This window comes from Ahaetulla prasina, chromosome 17, assembly GCF_028640845.1.
Source record: "Ahaetulla prasina isolate Xishuangbanna chromosome 17, ASM2864084v1, whole genome shotgun sequence".
Lineage (NCBI taxonomy): Eukaryota > Metazoa > Chordata > Lepidosauria > Squamata > Colubridae > Ahaetulla > Ahaetulla prasina.
The window spans coordinates 637,546-657,883 of NC_080555.1; the positions used below are offsets into that span (position 1 = coordinate 637,546).

The 20,338-nt window shown below is 55.6% G+C and overlaps 2 protein-coding genes across 4 annotated transcripts; one reads left to right on the forward strand and one right to left on the reverse strand.

Moving 5' to 3' along the window:
- Positions 1-1,041: 1,041 nt before the first annotated feature.
- LOC131186789 (uncharacterized) lies at positions 1,042-3,105 on the reverse strand. Its single transcript, XM_058160712.1, has 3 exons — positions 2,989-3,105; positions 1,718-2,435; positions 1,042-1,097 (listed from the first exon to the last, which is right to left on the reverse strand). Exons 1-3 carry the CDS (start codon positions 3,058-3,060, stop codon positions 1,042-1,044), a joined length of 846 nt encoding a protein of 281 aa, XP_058016695.1. The 5' UTR covers positions 3,061-3,105.
- On the forward strand, positions 1,288-19,101 carry PI4KB (phosphatidylinositol 4-kinase beta). Of its 3 annotated transcripts, XM_058159972.1 has the most exons (13): positions 2,410-2,565; positions 2,990-3,111; positions 6,740-7,686; positions 10,734-10,778; positions 13,137-13,364; positions 13,902-14,129; positions 14,277-14,386; positions 14,970-15,074; positions 15,523-15,646; positions 16,016-16,281; positions 16,474-16,606; positions 17,789-17,909; positions 18,589-19,101. In XM_058159972.1, exons 3-13 carry the CDS (start codon positions 6,769-6,771, stop codon positions 18,768-18,770), a joined length of 2,460 nt encoding a protein of 819 aa, XP_058015955.1. In that variant the 5' UTR covers positions 2,410-2,565; positions 2,990-3,111; positions 6,740-6,768; the 3' UTR covers positions 18,771-19,101. The 3 variants fall into 3 exon arrangements, with proteins under 3 accessions (XP_058015957.1, XP_058015955.1, XP_058015956.1); XM_058159973.1 differs by lacking the exon at positions 10,734-10,778 and having other exon boundaries at positions 2,413-2,565; XM_058159974.1 differs by lacking the exons at positions 2,410-2,565; positions 6,740-7,686; positions 10,734-10,778 and adding an exon at positions 1,288-1,496 and having other exon boundaries at positions 2,989-3,111.
- Positions 19,102-20,338: the final 1,237 nt, after the last annotated feature.

A 20,338-nucleotide genomic window follows, 5' to 3' on the forward strand; every position in this document is an offset into this window, starting at 1 on the left:
AGTATTTATCAAAGGAAAAGTTACAAAGAGGATTTGTTAGTGTTACATTTGTGTCATCCCACGATGGATATTCCCCTCTTCCTTTCCTGTGTCTCTTTAGAAAGGAAACAGACATTTTCCTGCAGTGCAGCTAAATCCAGCAACTCCCTAAATTTAGAATAGAATAAAATAACTGAGTTGGAAGGGACCTTGGAGGTCTTCTAGTCCAACCCCCTGCTTAGGCAGGAAACCCTACACCACTTCAGACAAATGGTTGTCCAATCTCTTCTTAAAAACCTCCAGTGTTGGAGCATTTACAACTTCTGGAGGCAAGCAGTTCCGCTGGTTAATTGTTCTAACGTGTTACTAAATTGTTCTAAATTGAAAATAAGCAGTTAAAAACCCCTTTTCAGTCTGATATGCTACAACATAAAAGATGCAGCAGCTGGACCCAAAAATCTGATTATCCCCACCAGGAAAATGAGAAGTTAAAGGGGTGGGTGGGATTTTTGTAACCTTCTTGGACCTATAAACCCCACTCCCCTTTGCAGCTTTTAAAACCTAAGTAGTAAGATCATAGCAACGGTCCCTACAGAGTTCAGATTATATATATATATATAAATATATATATTTTATATAGAGAGAAATGTCTATGATAAAGCTGAATGTACGCCGATTAGTTTTGTCCACCTTCATTTTTTTCCCCTTGTCCAAATCTAATTTATTTTTTATTAAAAGATTATTTGATTTTAATCTAAGGTGGTTCTTGTCTTCGCTTCGCCCGTTTTGCAGGGAGGAAAAGCGCCTGGGGTTTTTTGGCCGGGCGCCTTTGATAAAACGGGGTATCTCGTCTGCCGCAGGGACAATGGAACTGCCCCAGCCAGGCGCACTCTATCTCAGCCTTCTTGCAGAAGCAGCCCCTCCCCTCGCGGTGCCCGCCCGGCCCAATTCGGAGGATGCTCCAGATGCATGGAAGCGAATGCGGGGGGGGGGTCTTCTTCCCAGCGCCCCCTTTCCAGCTGCGTCCCCCAACTTTTTTTAGGGGGGAGAATTAATTTTGGGCTATTGCACTTGGAAGCGAATCTTGCATCCGGGCCCAGCGAGGCCGTTCCCGAGGGCTGCGTGGGCGCAGGGAGCAAAGGGCGCCTTTCCACGCGAGCGCAGAGACGCGCGCGGCTCCCCAACCCGGAGGCGGAGAAAGCTGAGCCTCTCCCCGCGCGCCTGCGCACAAGCGCCGCTCCCGGGGGGGTTTGCGCATGCGCTCTGCTTGGCCCTTCCGCTCAGGCACCGCCGCGGCCACCCCTCCGCCGCCTCTTCTCGCGGGGCCTCGCAGGACTCGGTGGGGGGCGGGGGCGACGAGCGGAACCCCCCCCGAAGAAAGCGGCGACCCCCCCTCCTCTTACTCTCGGCCCCCACCGCCCCCTTGGCCCCGCCCCGGCCTTTCCCCGCGAAGGACCCTCAGGCGCCGCGCGGGCAGCCCCGGCTGGGCCCGGCAGAGGCGGCGGCGGCGGCGGCGCGGGGGGTGGGGCGGGGGGGGGTGGGGTCTGGGGTCCGCCCGCCGGGGCGCCTGGTTCCTCCGGGGCAGAGGGGAGGGGGCGTCCCCCCCCCGAAACCTCGGGGTGGCGCAGGCGCGTCCCTGCAGGGCGGGGGGGAGGGGTGCGTTTGGCAGGGGATGATGGGCGGTGTAGTCCCGCCAGCTGGAGAGCGCCTGCCTTTCCCTTCTGCCCCCCCCCCGGACCCTGCAAAGAGGGTGGGAAGCGCTTGGAGCGGATAGCCCCCACTTTCTGCAAAGCCCCCTCTCCCTCCCCTCCTTGCAGACCCCGAAAGCCTTGGCCCCCCAGGGTCTCCCCCTCCCCTCCGGTCCCTTTGGGCGCTTCCCCCCCCGGGACCCCCCCAGGGCTGCAGGCGGTGAGGGTGGGGGGAGGTTGCAAACGTCGCAGCTTCTGCAGGGTCTGTTGCAAAAGCGCTGCGGGCGGAAGAGGCGCCGCTTCCTCCCCCTGCAAGAGCTGCTCTGCCCGGCCACCCGCAAGCCCATCAGCCGCTTCCTGGGTTCCCCGGGGCGATGCGCAGGTGACCGGTTGGTGGAGGCCGGACAACAGGATCTTTTCTCCGCAGCATTTAAGACGCCTGGACTTCAAACTCCCAGAATCCACCCTCCCCCCATGGGCTCTGGAGTCCGCCCGCTGGGAAGCCTGGTCCTCTAGTTCTGGGGGTGGGGGGCGTCTTGTAGGCAGAGGTCCGTCCCTGCAGGGCTGGGGGATTCTGGGAATTGAAGTCTGGCGGCCAAAGTTGAGCAACATTGGGAGTCTGGGGTGCTTTAATGCGAACCCCCTTTTTTTGAAGGGCTGCTCTGGAGATCCCGTGCGACGGCTGTCATTCCCATCAGCGTCCTCGTCTCTGCCAATATTTCGCATTAACGCCGGGACGGCGTCTGAGTTTTGCCGCAAAGCAAGTTTGGGGAGTTGTGTTTAAAGCAGCCTTAATTACAATCCCAGCTTTCATAAACATGCAAATTGGCTTCTTGGGGGTAGTGACAGTCTCCCTGGTGCTGCCCAGTCAGACGGGGGCGGGGAGCCAGTTGGCCAGGTGAGTGAGCGGCTGGATCAGAAAGGGATCCCCACCCACCCACCCCGCTCAAAAGGGAGCTTGCGTCGCCTCGATCGCGTGCGCTGTGAACATCCGTCCAGGTTTTTCATCTGCAAGCGTGGAATCGGGTTGTGCGAATGGGTGCCGGCTTGGATTTGGCTCTGGAAGCCAGACCAGCTGCTTTGCCAAAGGGAAGCAGAAAGGACGGGTGGGGGTGGGGGGGTCCCTTTGCAAGTTGCGTGCGCCAAATGTCCTTCCAGGATTTTTGCTTTTCAAGAGGGATCTCCAGTTACAGGGCTCCTGCCAAAAGTCAGTGGGGGGAGGGGGCGGCTGGACTGAGGCTGAGTTCCAAGCAGCTGAGCGACCACCCGAGACCCCCGTTTTCCTGCTGATGAGCCTCTCCTTTTCTCCTCTTCCCCAACAGCCGGTAAGAGTCAGCCTGCAAAATCCCTTGGCGAGGCCTCCTCTGAAGATGGCCGACTCAACCGGTGCCATGGAGGTGCGTCTGAACCGGGCAGCAGGGCCGAGAAGATAGAAATGAAACAGGCAAGTGACAGCTTTACCGCCTCTCTTGGATGCGGCCAGTTTTTAACACTTCATTCTCCCCCCCCCTTCAAAAAAAAAAGCCTTTCAGAAAAGGGTCCTTCTTAAAATAGTTACGTTTAAAGTTGACGTCCTTCTCTTGTGCCTCCCTGAGTGGCAGCCAGCAGGAATCTACTTTGGCCTGGCCTGGGCATCACCCTTCCACCGGGCTTTCCAGCAAGTCAGCTGAGTTTGTGGCCACGAATTGTGGTTTGCGAGCCACAGAGGCTGAATTTGCACAACCAGCTCAGCTGAGAGCAAAGAGCAGGGCGGAGGAGCCCAGTGGGGTTGAGCCAGTGTCGCTATTGCAGACAGGTGGGGTGCAAGGGGGAATGCCCCACCCCACCCCCAACCTGTAGTGTGGCCAGCCAAGTGGTTTTCCCACACGCGTGTCTGTGGGTGACGCATGGGCTGGCAGGGGCCCTGGGAGAATCTGGGCAGGGGTGACTCAGCAATGGCACAGCCTGTTTGGACTCGCCTTTTTCTGCCTGGGAAAGAGAAGGCAGCTTCCCCCTTCCTTCCGAGCGGCCGTGCACGGCTGAGGGTTCAAGTGCCTCTCCCAAGCAGCCACGGAGCCTTCCTTCAATGGGTGCCAGGATGGGGTGCATCACCTGTGGTGTGAGACTCCGTCTGATCTCAGCCACCTTTGGGATCTGGTCCAAGAAGGAGGATCCCTGGGGTGGAATTGGATGAAGTAGGGATTCAGCTGGGTGCGAATCTAGCCTTGGACCCATCTTGCCCAGCTGGGATGGGGATAATGGAAGGTTGCCGTTCCAGTTCCGTGCTCTGTAGCCTTAGTGAACCTGGGGCCCAGGCCAAGTCAGGAAAGCACTTTCAAACTAGGCTCTTCTGACAGAGGAGAGCACCGTCTTCTGCCCTGCCTGGGTTGGCTAGCAGCTGCTGGGCACGGGGCCTTCTTTGGAGTGGCACCTTCTCTTCGGAATTGCTAATTCGGGAGAAAGAGGCCGCAAACAAGAGGTGGAGTAGGGAACCAAAAGAAAGAAGAGAGATGCAAACCCGTGAGGTGGGGGCAGAAGAAGGATGCAGCTTGAGGATGATGAGGATGGCGGCTGTAGGACTGAGCAAGTTTCTGGTCCCTCTTGAGCACTGCGTAGTGCATGGAAAGACGCCTCGTTTGTTTTATGCGGCCGTTTGTTCTCCAAAGAGAAAGTGTGTTTGTTTTGTTCCACCAACTGCATTGTTAATCTGGGCTACAGCCCTAATCCTCTCTTTACACCCCTCTGTCCCCGCCCCTCCCAAATCCCCAAACCAGCTCTTGAAATGAGGGTTTGACACGGAGCACGGTGGGCGCAACTTGATGATGACTGTATGTTTGGTCTTTTTGGGGGGGGGGGCGGCAAAGGGCGTACGTGAAATCTGCCAAGTGCTGAGCACAGGGAAAAGGCAGGCCCCGTAATGGGAACCAGATGTCAGCCGATGTCTGAGCGAGGGGGGCGCCTGCGTAGGCGGAAGGCCTTCCTTGCGACGTGCGATGAGAGAAGCTTGCGAGTTAAAAAGAAAAAAAGACTGGAGGTGCATGACATTTTTACTTAGGGTGGAGTGGAACCTCTCTGTTTGAGGGCACTCTACCTGCAAGCAGGGTGGAGAGGGAGCATCGGGTGGCCGTCTGTGCAAGACTGAGCTGGACTCGGCCAATTGATCGTCCCACCCAGGTGGAAATTCTGCTGGACCTGCAGCTGCTGAGCTCCGGTTTCTTCCGGCCGTTTATTTATTAAATTCCTTAGGGGGAGGGGGGGCACTCTGGGTGGGGGGGGTCTGTAGGGGCCCCGCCCCTGACTTGAATCTCAGCCCCAAGAGACCCACCTTTGGAAAAGAGCCGCCTGCATTTTGGACTTTGGGGAAACCCCAGTCAGGCTAGGAAGGACTGCAGTACAGTTGGTGGATCGGTCTTGGGGTGGGTGCGGCAGCTTTAGAAACTTGCAAAAAAAAACCAACAACAAAAATCCCCCAGTGGATTAAATAGATTTTCCCGTTTGTTAAAACCAGGGCGGAGAAGAATTGCTAGAGAGAAGAAGCCGGCCCGATAAGCCGGGAATTTGCTGTGGACTCAACTTTGCCCTCCCGATTAGCGGGGAAGCCTGTAATTTCCGACCGACCTTGTGATCCGCCAGCCGGCCGCTTGGGCTTGGCAGGAGGGGCTCCTTTCAGCAAAAGAGCGGGATTAGAGGTGGCGTGTGTGGGGCTTAATCCCAGGAGGGGAGCCGTGGCAGGCAGGCGAGAGTCTCAGAGGGACTAAGCCGGGTTGGGCCCGGTTGGATCCGAACGTGGTTCGCTTTGCTTGCTTTCTTTCCGTAGGTCTCCGGTACTTTGGCGGAGGGTGTGAACCCGCCTTGGGGTCGGCCCACTTTGGGGTCTTGGCAGAGGTTCAGAAGAGGCTGCTCGGATGCGCTTAAGAGGATGATGTTTTAATCACTTTAAATAGAGCATCTATTTTAACTGATGAGCTTTTGCTCCGTTGCTGGGCAGCTCTGACCCCTGTTTCCGATGCAGAAGCCGCCGCCTCTTGGAGGGTCCCTGGGAGGCGCCTGCTTGGGCGAAGGGCCCTGTTTTTGGCAAGAGTGCCCGGCAGTGAAGGCCTTCGCCCCTCCTTCTCCCCCCCTTTGTGGCTCTTGGAGAATCCTTTCTCTGTTTGTAAAGTCCTGCCAAATTCCCTCCTTTGTAACTGCCCTCCTGCCATTGTTTCTGAAATTGTCTTTCTTTCCCTCCCTTTTCATCATCTTTCCTTCCTTCCTTCTCATTCACTTCCTTCCCTCCTTCCTTCCTATTCACTCCCTCCCTTCCTCCCTCCCTCCCTCCTTCCCTTCCTTCGTGCACCACTCCAAGAGTTTTTTGGCTTCTAATTGGGAGCCAGTTGGGGGGAAAAGGAACCAGGGATGAGGTTCCTGCCCTTGGGTCCCTTTCGGGATCCTCCGGAGGGGATGAGCGCCCACAGCCATGCGCAGAGGCCATCTCCAGATGCCACGACAGGAGATTGCAAGTGGGATCAAACTCTTCCCTCTTTTTTGGTGGGGGGGCTCTAGATGACATCCTTCAGTTCTGGTCCAAGGAGCTGCCCTCTGGTGCTCTTAGGCCCCGTTAAGACCCGGCTAAGCTGAGTCTGTCCCAAGCCAGGATGGAGATTTTGGTTCATTTATATTTTCTGAGCCAATGGGAGTCGGCTTTATAGGAGGGTGTCTCCAACCGTGGCCACTTTAACACTTGTGGACTTCAACTCCCAGAATTCCTCAGCCAGCAGGTCTTGAGTTGAAGTCCACAAGTCTTAAAGTGGCCACGGTTGGAGCCCCCTGCTTCACGACACTTTCGTGGTAATTCTCGTCACCCAGAGTTAAGATCTCGTCACCCAGAGGGAGTTAAGATTTCTTCTAGATGGCCCAGCAGAAGTGTTTTGCCATTCTTTCTTCCCAGTTTTTTTTTTTAAATTGAAAAACGATCAGCGTGAAGTTACAAAGTCAGCCGCTTGCCCTGAGAAATCAGGAAATCCGGCGACCCCTCCTGACTCTGGGTGGCAAAAGTGGATTTTGGTCTTTGTTTGAAGCCCTTAAAAAAAGAGGAACCTTCTCCTGTTTTCCAGCTGTGAAAGAGGACAGGCCCACCGTGGACATGAGTCACTCTGCCGCAGAACCCCCTCCGGGAGAGGAGACGCCAGCGGAGACCTCGGCCACCGTGCCTCCCCAGGGAGAGGGTGGCGGGCCGGCCCTCGGGGTCATCGCGGAAGGGGTGGGCGATCTGGCCGTGATCGACCCCGAGGTGGCCAAGAAGGCCTGCGAGGAAGTTCTGGAGAAGGTCAAGTCGATGCACTGCGTCTCGCCGGACGGGTCCATCCGGGCCAAGGACAGGAAGGGAGGGGGCCGCTGGCCGGGGCTGAACGGCGAGTGCTGCGAGATCAAGTGTCTGGACGACCCCCCCGAGAAGATCTGGGAGGAGGACGAGCACCCCCCGAACTCCGTGAAGGGCGTCCGTCGGCGCCAGAAGAACAACTCGGCCAAGCAGTCGTGGCTGCTGCGGCTTTTCGAGTCCAAGCTCTTCGACATCTCCATGGCCATCTCGTACCTCTACAACTCGAAGGAGCCCGGCGTGCAGGCCTACATCGGGAACCGGCTCTTCTGCTTCCGCCCCGAGGAGGTGGGCTTCTACCTGCCGCAGCTGCTCAACATGTACATCCACATGGACGAGGACGTGGGCGACGCCATCAAGCCCTACATCGTCCACCGCTGCCGGCAGAGCATCAACTTCTCCCTGCAGTGCGCCCTGCTGCTGGGCGCCTACTCCTCCGACATGCACATCTCCACCCAGCGCCATTCGCGCGGCACCAAGCTGCGCAAGCTCATCCTGTCCGACGAGCTCAAGCCAGCCGCCCGGAAGAGGGAGCTGCCCCCACTGGTGCCGGCCCCCGAGGCCGGGCTCTCCCCCACCAAGCGGACTCACCAGCGCTCCAAGTCGGACGCCACCGTCAGCATCAGCCTGGGCAGCAACCTGAAGCGCACCGCCAGCAACCCCAAGGTGGAGAACGAGGACGAGGTAACACCCGTTACGGGGCCCGGCTCGGCTTCCTTCTCGGGCAGGGTGGGTGGGTGGGAAGGGGGCCTTTCCCTTCTCTTCGCGATGCTGACGGAGATTTGTGGTGGGAATCGGTCACGGTGGCTGGTGGAACCTGCCCAGGGGTTGTGTGAACCCCAGCGTGTCCACTCATTTCTTGTCTTTCCTGCTTCGGTAGGGACTGGCTCATCCCAAAGACAGTTATTTGTATGTGGGGGGGTGAGATGGGGGGACTCGGGCTTCGTGGAGAGGGTGTGCTTGCGCCAGTCAGAAGGGAAGTTGTGGGTCCGTCTTCTCTTGACTTCCTTTGTATCCACAATTCCCATTAAATCGGACGCTGCGGTGTGTTTTCTTGTTGCTGTCACAGTCTGGAAGGAAAATCCTGCCCCCCTCGGTCGTTTCCTTTTTTTTTTTTGAATTTATTTTTATTTTTATTTCTTATACACATGTTCTAAATGTACATTCTCTTATCCATAATGGGTCATACATATACTTATTTTTTCTAAAGAAAGCATAAAAATAAGGCATTTGAATTGCATTCGGGGTTGCTTCTACCTTTTCTTTTTCCTCATTTCACCACAAACCTTCTTCTTCTCCTCCTCCTCCTCCTTCCTTTCCCTTCCCTCCCTCCTCTCCTACTTTCTTCTTTCCGCCTCTCCTTCCTCTTCCCCACTTCCCCTTCCTTTCCCCCAATCCTCCCCTTTTTTCCCCCTTTCTCACCTTCTCTCCTACTCTTGTCCCCTATCCTTTCTTCCTCTCCTTTCCCCTTCCTTCCATTCCTCTCTCTCGCTCTTCTATCTTACCTTCTACTTCACTCTCCTTTCTTTCTCCTTTGTTGTGCAATATTTCCCCTATTTGGTATCTGAGCAACTCCGATTTTCTAATAATATATACTTTTTCTTTTTAATTTCTTTTCCATTTTACCCAGTCTATGGTCCTGCCTGCCTCACAACAGCCCTGTAAGGCGGGCTAGGCTGAGCCTCCAGCAGTCAGGACAGGCTCTGCTGCCTAATGCCGCCCTCCAACCCCTTTTTCTTCCCCCTGCAAGACTGCTGGTCACGCTGGAGCTGCCGAGGGCTCAGTCTCCTGATGCGCACGCCAGGCTTCGGCTGGGTCTCCTTGCTCACCCCCCCAGCCCTCCCCTCCCCGGTGCCCTCCCTATTGAACTCCCAGCCAGTTCATTGTTGGGCCGAGCACAACGGGCCGATAGAGAGCCGGATGCTGGGAGGCTGCTGGGTGCCAACTGGGAACCGTCGTGCCTGTTCATGATGGACACACCAGCTCCATTCAGCCCAGGGCGTCTTGGCACCCCCTCCTGGGGCCTGGCCGCCGTGCCCGCCTGCTGCTGTTGCTGCTGCCGCCATCCGGCCACTTCAAGGCTCGGTCCGGCCCAGAGTCACCATCCGGGGGACCCCGAAGACCTTTCTGCTTTACTTAAGGCCGCCCTGCCACTCTCCGTAGCCAAGGAAAGAAAGGATTAAAAACTAGACTGGAAAGGAAAAAAAAACAACCTCTTAAAAAACAGCGCTCTCTCTCTTTCTCTCTCCCCTTCTGATAACCAGAACAACCCTGTAAGGTAGGCTAGGCCGAGAGACAAATGCTTGTTTTGTTTGAACGGTGTCTCAAAATCTCATCCAAGGTTGCTTCGGTCCTTCCTGCCCTTTGCGGGGGGGCATCCCAGCCCCCCACTCGAAAGCCAAGCACCGGGAGGGTGCCCCTCACCAAAGCCGCTCCTTTCCAGTCCTGGGACAAAATGTGCCCAGCGTCTCCCCCGCCCCCTGTTCACACCCACAGGTAACCTTTGGCAGCCGAAAGGAGGCTGAGTCAGAGGGAGCCCTGTGGGGCGGGAGGCTGCCTGCCCCACCGCAGCCACTTCCTGTTTGCTTGGAGGGCAGCAGCCGCCGCCTCCGTCCTGGAGGGATGGGTGAGAGGTCAGCCTCAGGAGGGCAGCTGAGTCACCTCGGGATGATGGGATTGGGAGTCCTGGCCCTCCACCAGTTGGCAGAGCGGAGGAGGCTGGAGGGTTAGGTGGTTTTCCTGAGATTTGGTCATAAGGAGAATAAGACGTAAATAGTAAAACAAAGTCAAAGAGAAAATAAAAGTTTAAAAACAAATTGTCTCTATCTCCCCTCCCTCCCTCCCTCTTTTAAAGTATTCTGGAGTTGGGGTCAGGTCTGTGTCACTGGAGGGGAAGCCCCCCACCTTCTCTGGGGGTGCCTGGTGAGGCTGAGGTGGGGCAGAGTCCAGAGGGCTGTCAAGTTCAAGTGGCTCTTTGGAGGAAGTGTTGCAAGTGCTTTCCGCAAGGCCCCACTGCTCCTGGTGGGGAAAGTGGGAGGTGGGGGGAGGGAGTGGGGGGCCTCCGACTTTCCTTCCTTCCTGGGACTTTTTCAGCCAAGGTGGGCGGCGGGGGTGTGTGTGTGGCTCGGATGCTGCTCCCCAAAGGCCTCTCGATGCTCTTATTTCCACTCTTCCCTCCCCCCCCACCCCCATGGATCTCCTGGTGGTCCCCCATTCAAAGCTTACTTTGTTTAAGACCAGCCAAGACACACACACCCCCCGCAGGCACCCCTCCTTCCTCTTCCTGGCGTTTTTGCAGCGAGGTTTGCATCTCCCCCTTGCAACAGGGACCCCTTTGGGCCCCACATCTGCCCCACGGCTTCCAAGCCCCCCCCTTGCTTCTTCCCTGCTTCCCCAACGGAGGGCCATGAAGATTGCAGAAGGGTCCCTAATCTGTAATTGAGATCTGGCCCTCCCATCAGAGCTGGTGGAGCTTCCCTATCCAGGGGCAGTCTAGCTTTTTAAGGCCCCAGAGAGGCTGCCCTTCCCCAGCAGGTCTCCAACTCTTAAAGGAACAATCCCGTTTCTTCGGTCGGATGCAGTTGGGGTGGGGGGGGAGCAGGATGGGGGGGGCGTGTACGAAGAGCTGATTTTTTTAAACTCTCACCTTTTCTCTCCTCAACTTTCCCCCCTCCCTCCCTCCCCTCTGGAAATCCATCCTCCCCCCTCGCCCCCCCTCATTCATTTCCCAGGAACTGTCATCGAGCTCCGAAAGTCTCGATAGATCATTTTGTTCCGTAAGTGCCCCCCCATTTCTGCCCCCTCCCCACTCAACCCAGCTGCCTGCCTCTTTCCTGTCTTCCTCCCTCTCCCCCCACCTTATGACCCCACTCAGCCCCCCTTCTCCCCCAGCAGCATTTCCTCTCATGACCCTCCTGATTAGCCTTGGCATCACAAGGTCTCCCCCAACTCCTCCTCCTTCCCCCTTTGCAAGTGAGATCCTGCACTGCTGGGGGGGCTGCATTGGGGGCTGTGCCTCTCTCATCTTCCAGCCACCGCCACCCCGCCCTCCTGAAAGAACCATGCCACCGTCCAGCGCATGCCAGGATCTTAAAAGCAGTAAATTCTGCATGGCCAAACACAGTGCCTGCTTTCTTCAAAGCATCTCAGCTACTTCTGCCACAGCCAACCCACCCCCTTTAAGGGTGGAGCCCCCCCCCCCGCTCAACACTTCACATTTGAAGTTACAGTGAAGAAAGGGACTTAATGACCGGTCTTCAGACTTACGACCGTCACAGTGCCCCCCGTAATTCCCGCCTGCATCATCTTCCTTATCTTGCAAAGTTCCCAAAGTTTGCAAAGTTTCGGCCGTTCCCACAACTGACCTGCCTCGGAGGCTGCAGACGCCCCGTAACTTCGTCTGGAAAAAAAAGAGGAAATGCTGTTTTTGGGGACCGAGATTTGTTTTGATTTAGCATGTCCTGGGTCTGGTGCGACTCTTCCAACTCTTCCTTTGCTGCCTCAGATTAAGAATTGGGGGTGTTGTTCTTGGGTTTGTTTTTTTTCTTTCTTTCTGCTGAAATTTTGCTCGTGCCAATCAAAGTTTTATTTTCCTTCCGCAAACCTCTACTTTCCCCCTCGGTTGTGTTGGGTCGCAGGGCGAGACTGGTAAACAGAGAAAAATAAATGGGGGGGGGCTTGGCAAGGGGTTTCATCCACAATCCTGACACTCCTCCCCCCCCTCAATCATCCGTTTCTCCTTCTGCCTAAAATTAATTCTCGTTCTTTCCAGGGTGGGTGTGAGGTTGATGCTCATACAAATTTATTTATTTAATTTATATACCGCCCTTCTCCCGAAGGACTCAGGGCGGTTTACAGCCAGGGTAAAAGCACAACTCAGAAAAGTTAAAAAACATTTAAAAACTACTTAAATTAAAGGCTGAAGGAATATAAGACTATAATAAAACCCCAATAAAAACTTCATTAAGCCAGCCCTGCACGATGAAATAGAAAGGTCTTTAACTCGCGGCGGAAGGTCCTGAGGTCAGGAAGTTGACGTATCCTCGGAGGCAGCTCATTCCAGAGGGCAGGAGCCCCCACAGAGAAGGCTCTTCCCCTGGGGGTCGCCAGTCTACATTGTTTGACCGAGGCACCCTGAGGAGACCCTCTCTATGGGAGCACACAGGTCGATGGGAGGCTATTGGTAGCAGCAGGTGGTCTCGTAAATAACCCGGTCCTATGCCATTTATTAAATAAATGTTAATAAACCCCTTGGATGGAAGTGGGAGGTTTTATGAGGACGGGGAGGTTTTGAGAGCAGGGACAGAGCAGCCCCCCCCCCCAAGGGTAGAACCCGGGTGGCTCGCCTGGTCGCCGAGTGGGCTTTCCCACGCTCAGTGCTGCCCCCACCTGGCCAAAAGTCTGAAGCGAAGCCCTCCCCCCTCCTCTTTCTGGCTCAGCGAGGGTCTCCTGCTCCTGGGGGCCCCCCCAGTTGGCTTAGAGGTCAAGGAAGGTGCCTCCCTTTTGGGGCTGGGCGGCTGCACCCAGGTGGGACTTCGATTTATGCCGTGGTTGGCTTGTTGGAGGAGAGACGCCGATACAGTGCACCTAGGTGGTTTTCACCCCACGTCTTGGTGGGAGAGAAAATGGAGGGGACCTGCAGGGAAAAGGCACGAGTGGAGGGTGCGAATCCTCCCCCGGGGCGCAGGACTGGGCGTTGAGAGCCAAGGACGTCCGTAGAGCGAGGGTCAGCCTAGCCTTTAGCCAGGGTGAAGAGGACGCCCGACACCCCTTGTGTTCTTTCTCCTCCTGCTGAGAGTCGCTCTACAAGCCCCCCCACCCCAAGTCTGGGCTTCTGGCAGGGGGCTCAGTTCAGAGTTCATTGCAAAGGTGGGGGTTTTTCGCTCTGCTTCTCCCCACAGCCAGAGATGGTGGCTGACCCTTTGGCCGAGCTGGTCAGCTCTTGCAGCGCATCTGGAATGATTAGAGGGAGGGGATTCACCAGAAGGCCCCCCTCCCCTTCTCTCTGCAAAATAAGACCTCCAGCTGAAAGGGTCTTGGCAGCCCTGGACCTCCTGGTGGGAGCTCTTCGCAGCCACTGGGCTTCACCTTCTCTCTTTTCTTCCCCCACCTCCAACACCCCCCCCCCCCCGCAGCCCGTCCGTCTGGCCCCCGAGCGGGAATTCATCAAGTCGCTGATGGCCATCGGGAAGCGGCTGACCACGCTGCCCACCAAGGAGCAGAAGACGCAGAGGCTGATCTCAGAGCTGTCCCTGCTCAACCACAAGCTGCCCGCCCGGGTCTGGCTGCCCACCGCCGGCTTTGACCACCACGTGGTGCGGGTGCCCCACACCCAGGCGGTGGTCCTGAACTCCAAGGACAAGGTGAAGCGGGGCTGGCGGGGCCATGGAGGGAGAAGGACGACGGCCAAGGGAGTTAGGGTTATTTTTGTGGCTAAGTGGGGCGATTGTTAAATTGACTCCTGCCCAATTTGGGAACCTATTTTGCCACAGTAAATAAATACATGCAGCCGTTAAGTGGATCATTTGGTCGTTAAACGAATCTGGCTTCCCCCAGTGACTTTGATGGTGATCGTGGGACACTCGGCAACCGTTGCAAAGGGGGAGGCCTGTTGACAAAGGCCCCCAATGTCGCTCACACATCCGTGGGGGGTTGTCATAGTTGTAAGTCCGAGGACTGATTGTCAGTCACTTCAGGGTTGTAACCTTGAACAGTCGCTAAATGAACGTTCATCAGTTGAGGGCTACCTATACATGCCCCCCAAAGTGCCAGCCTAGGCCAGGACACCCCATTTCCGTGCAGTGGGGCATCCTAGAAGAGCAGAGTGTTCATCCGGAGAACGACACCCCTCCTCACATTCACACATCTCCCCTTCTCTTTCCCCCCCACCCCTCCCGCAGGCTCCCTACTTGATCTACGTAGAAGTACTTGAGTGCGAAAACTTCGACACCACGAACGTCCCGGCCCGGATCCCCGAGAACCGGATCCGCAGCACCCGCTCGGTGGAGAACCTGCCCGAGTGCGGCATCACCTATGAGCAGCGCGCCAGCAGCTTCACTACCGTGCCCAACTACGACAACGATGACGAGGCCTGGTCTGTGGACGACATCGGGGAGCTGCAGGTGGAGGTGAGTGGCCAGGGATGGAACGGGGGCCAGGAGGGGAGGGACGGAGAGGCGGCTCGAAGGAGGGGAGTCGGTCAGAGGGACGGCGCTTGGCTCCTATCCCGGACCGTCCCCCTCGGGCACTCAGGCCCTGCTTCCTCTGCCCTCCAGCTGCCCGAGCTACACACCAGCAGCTGCGACAACATCTCGCAGTTCTCGGTGGACAGCATCACCAGCCAGGAGAGCAAGGAGCCAGTTTTCATCGCTGCGGGAGACATCAGGTGAAGGGACCCTGCTTCAGCCGCCCTCGGCCCTGGTCAGGTGACACATGGAGGGGCAGGAATGAGGCTGCCGGAGTCCATTCATTGAAGTGAGGCAGGGAGGCCCCCTTTGGCTGATCCCACCTTAGATCCCAGGTCTAGGGAAAAAAGAAGAAGAAAACAAGATCAAATCTGGGTTGGTCAGCGGGACCAGAGGTTTACCTATCCGAGCGTTCGGACTCCTCGTGCTTGCTGAAGCCCATCCTCGGGGAGCCCAACAGCTTGGAAGGGTAAACGTCTGGTCCTTCTGACCCATCCAGATTCAATTTTGCGACATTATCCTGGGACACAGATATTTGCCTTCATGCGTAAGGATAAAACAATTTAGTCTGCTCTTAGAAGAAGGTGTTGATGATGGGAACTGTGGATTTTCAGGAGGGGTTTTAATGCCTCCCATTCTTCTGGAAGTGGTTTAAAACCCAAAAGCCACGTCTGTCTGTCTGTCTGTCCAATTAGCAAGTGGGCACCAGAGGGGCTGGAAGGGGCCTGGCCATTCAGCCCTCCTCCCCGCAGAAGCACGGCTGACCTGTGTTCCCTTCCGTAGGCGGCGTCTCTCCGAGCAGCTGGCCCACACGCCAACCTCCTTCAAGAGGGACCCTGAAGACCCCTCGGCTGTCGCCCTGAAGGAGCCCTGGCAGGAGAAAGTGAGGTGAGGATGGGTCTGGGGGTGGGGGCTCTCTGTGGCCTCTGAGGTGGCCAGGAGAGCCCGGCTGGGCCCCTGGGAGCCAATGAAGCCCTTCCTGGGATCCTTACGGTGGGTGGACTTCAACTCCCAGAGTTCCCCAGGCAGCATAGATTTCTGGGAGTTGCAATCCACTCATCTTCAAGTTGCCAAGGTTGAAAAATGCTGCTTTAAGCAAGACTGTGGGGCAGCCAGTGCAAAATCCAGGGACTTTCCAGGCTTAAGAAGAGGACTCAGCGGAAGGAAAAGGAGGGGGGAGGGCAGCCCTTCGTTTCTCTTTGCTGATGAAGCCAGGAGGGGCAGCTGCCGTACCTGTTGGCCTCCTGGGCTGGTCCGGGAGGCTCCCTGGAGGAGGGCCACCCCACCCCTCAAATGGAGGCCAGTGGGAGGCTCAGCCTTTCCTTGCTGTCCCCAGGCGGATCCGAGAGGGCTCCCCTTACGGCCACCTGCCCAACTGGCGGCTCCTCTCCATGATCGTGAAGTGTGGGGACGACCTCCGGCAGGAGCTGCTGGCCTTCCAGGTGCTCAAGCAGCTTCAGGTAAGGGAGGGAGGCAGGAAGAAAGGGAGGAAGGAAGGAAGGAAGGAAAGGAGGAAGAAGAGGGAGGGAGGGAGGGAAAAAGGAAAGGAAAGAGGGAAGGAGAAACGAGGGAGGCAGGAAGAAAGGGAGGAAGGAAGGAAAGGAGGAAGAAAGGGAAGGAGAAACGAGGGAGGAAGCAAGCAAGCAAGCAAAGACGGGAAGGGGTTGGAGGGGGGTCTTGTCTGCACCCCAGAGGTGATGGGTCAGGGGGCTTCCAATCTCCTCCACCTGCCTTTGGAATTAAGACTAGGTGTGGGGCGGGGGGCAGAAATCCCCTCCCCTCCCCCCCTCCCCGGCCTCTGTGCCCAGCCCTCCGGTCTTCCCTTGCAGGCCATCTGGGAGCAGGAGCGGGTCCCCCTGTGGATCAAGCCTTACAAAATCCTGGTCATCTCGGCCGACAGCGGCATGATTGAGCCCGTGGTCAACGCCGTCTCCATCCACCAGGTGAAGAAGCAGTCGCAGCTCTCCCTGCTGGACTTCTTCCTGCAGGAGCATGGCCAGTTCACCTCCGAGGGCTTCCTCACCGCCCAGCGCAACTTCGTGCAGAGCTGCGCCGGCTACTGCCTGGTCTGCTACCTGCTGCAGGTGAAGGACAGGTGAGGCTGGAGGGGCCGGTTCTGGCTCCTGGGCATGTACTGAGTGCCTTTACCAAGGGTCCTTGAAAACCCCCTGCCCGAGATATATTTAATTCAAAGAAATTAAAACGCTGGCACGAGGGGGAGAGGCGGGACTTCTTTTGCAAAAACTCAAAATACAGTTTTTTCTCCTCCTCCACCCTCCCTCCCCAGGCACAATGGCAACATCCTGTTGGACGCGCACGGCCACATCATCCACATCGACTTCGGCTTCATCCTGTCCAGCTCCCCCCGTAATCTGGGTTTCGAAACCTCGGCCTTCAAACTGACCGCCGAGTTTGTGGACGTAAGTTGGTGCCGCTTGAAGTGGAGGCAACTCCGCGGAATCGTGGGCGGGCACGTGATGTCCTGCTCTACGGCCGTAAGGGGCAGGCTTCCTTACAGCCATAAATCGAGGACTACCTATCCGGATAGTCCTTGACTTGCAACAGTCCGTTTAGTGACTGAAGTTACAACAGCACTGAAAAAAGTGAATTATGACCATTAGTCACACGACCCTTGCAGAGTTCTCAAAAGCATTGGGAAAGCCTGATTCGCTTAATAACCAGGTTCCTCACTTAACAGCTGCAATGATTCATTTAACAACTGCAGCAAGAAAGGTCATAAAATGGGAGAAAATTCACTTAAATGTCTCAGTTAATAACAGAAATTTTGGGCTCTGTTGAAGTAAGCTGTGGGCTACCTGTAACAGAGGGGAGCCATATTATCCTTGAAACAAGGTTGTATTGAAATATTAATAGACAAAAATATTAGTGTCCCTGAAAGACAATATGTGAGGAAGATCTGGAAGAAATGGGTTGATTATATGTTTTATATCTATCATAAAAGACTAGGTATTTGGATTTATACTGGATTTTGACGAGGAAGGACTAAAGTTGAATAGATATTGTAATTTTCTGTATTGAAATTTTATAATGTGTTGTACTGAATTTTAAATAGAATATTCTTGAAAGATCTTATGTAAGAAAGACCTGGGGGAAAAATTATATGGTTATAGAAGCTATAAGGGAGATATTCTCTGAATTGGATTGGATTTTTATGCTTTAGCTGGTTTTAAATACTTTAGGATTAATTTGTTCTATTGATTTATATATTTTATTACTGTTAATTGTTAATTTTTTTTGAAGGATTTTGGTTATGTTAGGAGGAAGTCAGAGCTAGAGAGGGAAAATTGGTATAATAGTTTTGGGGAAAAATTTTCTTAGCATATGTTTGTTTTATTTTTAACTATACCTTGTGCTTCTTCCGGGAAGTCAGAGGGGAGGATTAGTGAAGGAGGAGGTTGGGGAAAGGGGGGGATATTTTTTTTTTGTAAAACTTTTTGAATTAAAAAAAAAAAGAAATTTTGGGCTCTGTTGAAGTAAGCTGTGGGCTACCTGTAACAGAGGGGAGCCGTTCTCTGAAAAATGTGAATTCCTGGGGGGGGGGTGTCCTTCCTGCCTTGCAATGTGCCCCTCCCTCCCCACAGGTGATGGGCGGCATTGGGGGAGACATGTTCAACTACTTCAAGATGTTGATGCTGCAGGGCCTAATTGCCGCTCGCAAACACATGGACAAGGTGGTGCAGATTGTGGAGATCATGCAGCAAGGTGTGTTAGGGTCCTCAAGGGAGGAGGGGTCTGTCATGAACTATGGGGGGAAGGGGCTGTGGGAAGCGATCTTCGTACCCTCCAGAGACACCCAGAGGCCTCAATACCTGGGAAGGGAAGTTGATGCTCTCCATCTACCTAACCGTTGCAGGGTGAGGTACCAAAACATCTTAGTCAAATAGGACTGGACAATTGGGAGATGACCAGGGCGGGGGGCGGGGGGGGGCAGAAGGAGCAGGGGGAAAGTTCTTGAGGGGATATTCGGATGCAGAATCTTAGTTCTGGCTTTGCTCCCCTGTAACCTCTGGCTCTTCCTCCAAACCATCTTTCCGCTGCTCGTGGAGTTGGGAGGATTTCTTTCCTAGGAGACCAGGTCTGACATGGGGTCCCCTGGGGGTCCCTGCACCCTCCTGGCCTCCAGAATGGGACAACTAGCCACGGCCAAGTCACAGCAGGACAAGTTGCTGTGGAACAATTTTAACAATTCTGTTTAATTATTTAAGAATATTTTAATTTTTTGCCGTTCGCCTTGCGTTCCGTCCCTCCTTTTGCATCCTTTAATGATTCTGTTCCACCGTTTAATTGATATACGAGTGTAGCTCTTGTCCTGCGGCGAGTTGTCCGAGACCCCCTGACCTCTCTTTGCCTCTGTCCCCCTGCTCCCCCTCCCCCCCGGCAGGCTCCCAGCTTCCCTGCTTCCACGGCTCCAGCACCATCCGGAACCTGAAGGAGCGCTTCCACATGAATATGACAGAGGAGCAGCTGCAGGTGCTGATCGAGCAGCTGGTGGATGGCAGCATGCGCTCGCTCACCACCAAGCTCTACGACGGCTTCCAGTACCTCACCAACGGCATCATGTGACGGCCAGGACCGGACCTTCCCCTCCGGCAGCTCTCCCGTCCTCCCCTGTCCTCCCCCTCCTCCTCCCAGCCCAGGGTCCAGGACAGACCGGACGGACGGACGCCGCTGGGCTGGGCCTCTGCAAGGAGAGGGAGGCAGCCACCAGAGGAGCCCGGGGAGACTGTGGACTGTAAATGGGGGTGGGGGGGGGCATTGTGTCTCCTTCCCCCCCACGTGAAGGATCATGCGCAAGGACCTTGTTGAGATTTGCCTCCGGAGGAGGGACAGAACCGAGGGTCGCCTCCTTCCTCGGATCTTTTTTATTTCAGTATTACAACTCTTCTCCTCCGTGTCCCCCGGCTTTCCAGCCCCTTGCCTGTGTTTCGGGGGTCCCTGGGGGGGGGAGACGGACTGGGGACGGGAGGGCTCCGTTTCTCCCGTGCAGTTGGGGAGTGCGCTCCCATCTCCGGACTCACACAGGGCACGAGAGAGTGTGTGTATGTGTTTGTGTGAATGTGTGTATGTACCTTGTGTCACTAATGAAGATTTCCCACCCACCCATCAACCCCGGTGCCCATTTTCCTCCCCAGACAGTTGAATGCAAGGAGGGGGCGCAAAGCATCTCTCTTCCCTGATTCTTCACTGCTTGAAGCACAACTCGAGCCTCCCTTGAATTGGGAGCGGGGGCATTGGCAGGATATCTCCCACTCCGCCCCCCCCCCGGGACGGGGATGGGGGTGGGGAGCATAGAATGCAGTTGATGGGTGAGAGCTTCAAGACCCTCCCCTCCCACGGGCTGCTGCAGCAATTTATAGAGGTCCACAGATATTCCCTGGGCAGCATCACCCCCTTTAATGGGCCTGTTCCGAGTCCTTCCTTTTTTTTGGGGGGGGGGCCTTAAGACCCCAAGATTCCCAGGCTTGCCCTTGGCCAAACCAGCTTCCTCTCTAGGAACGGAGCAGGAGCCCCCTCCCCTTCCTCTCCCAGGAGCCATGTCTCCTTACAGGCAGAGACACACACAGTATGAATTTCAGGCACCACTCTGGCGTTCTCGCAGGGAGGGGTTCCTTTGCGATTGTGTGTGTTTGTGTGTGTGTGTGTGTGTGTATGTATGTGCAGAGGGCGGGGGCGACTCCCTTTTGTTGGTCCTTTGATTCGCTGAAACTGTGACTGTTTTATTTGGTCCTCCAAAGTGAGCCCGAGAGCGGATTTTGGAATTCTCTGGAGGGCGACGGGTTCCGAAAACCAGGGGACGACATGGGTGCCTCTTTTCCTGTCTTCCCCCCCCCGCCCAATCTCCCTCCCCTTTCTCAACATGAACTTTTTTTCACACTGTACCAGGGTTGTTGTGTGTTTGTGCGTGTGTGCATCGCTCCCCCCAATTCCCGATTCCTAAAACTCCCCTCCCCCTTTTTTTAAAAGGAAAGAATCTGTTGCTTGTTGAGTGATCATTAAAGTGGGAAACAGCCCCCCCCCCACCATTATCTGGGCCTTTGAGGTATGTTACCTCTGGGCTCCCCACCACCACCAATACGCACACAAGCACAAACACAGCCCCCCACTTACACCCAAAAGAGAGACGCAGCAGC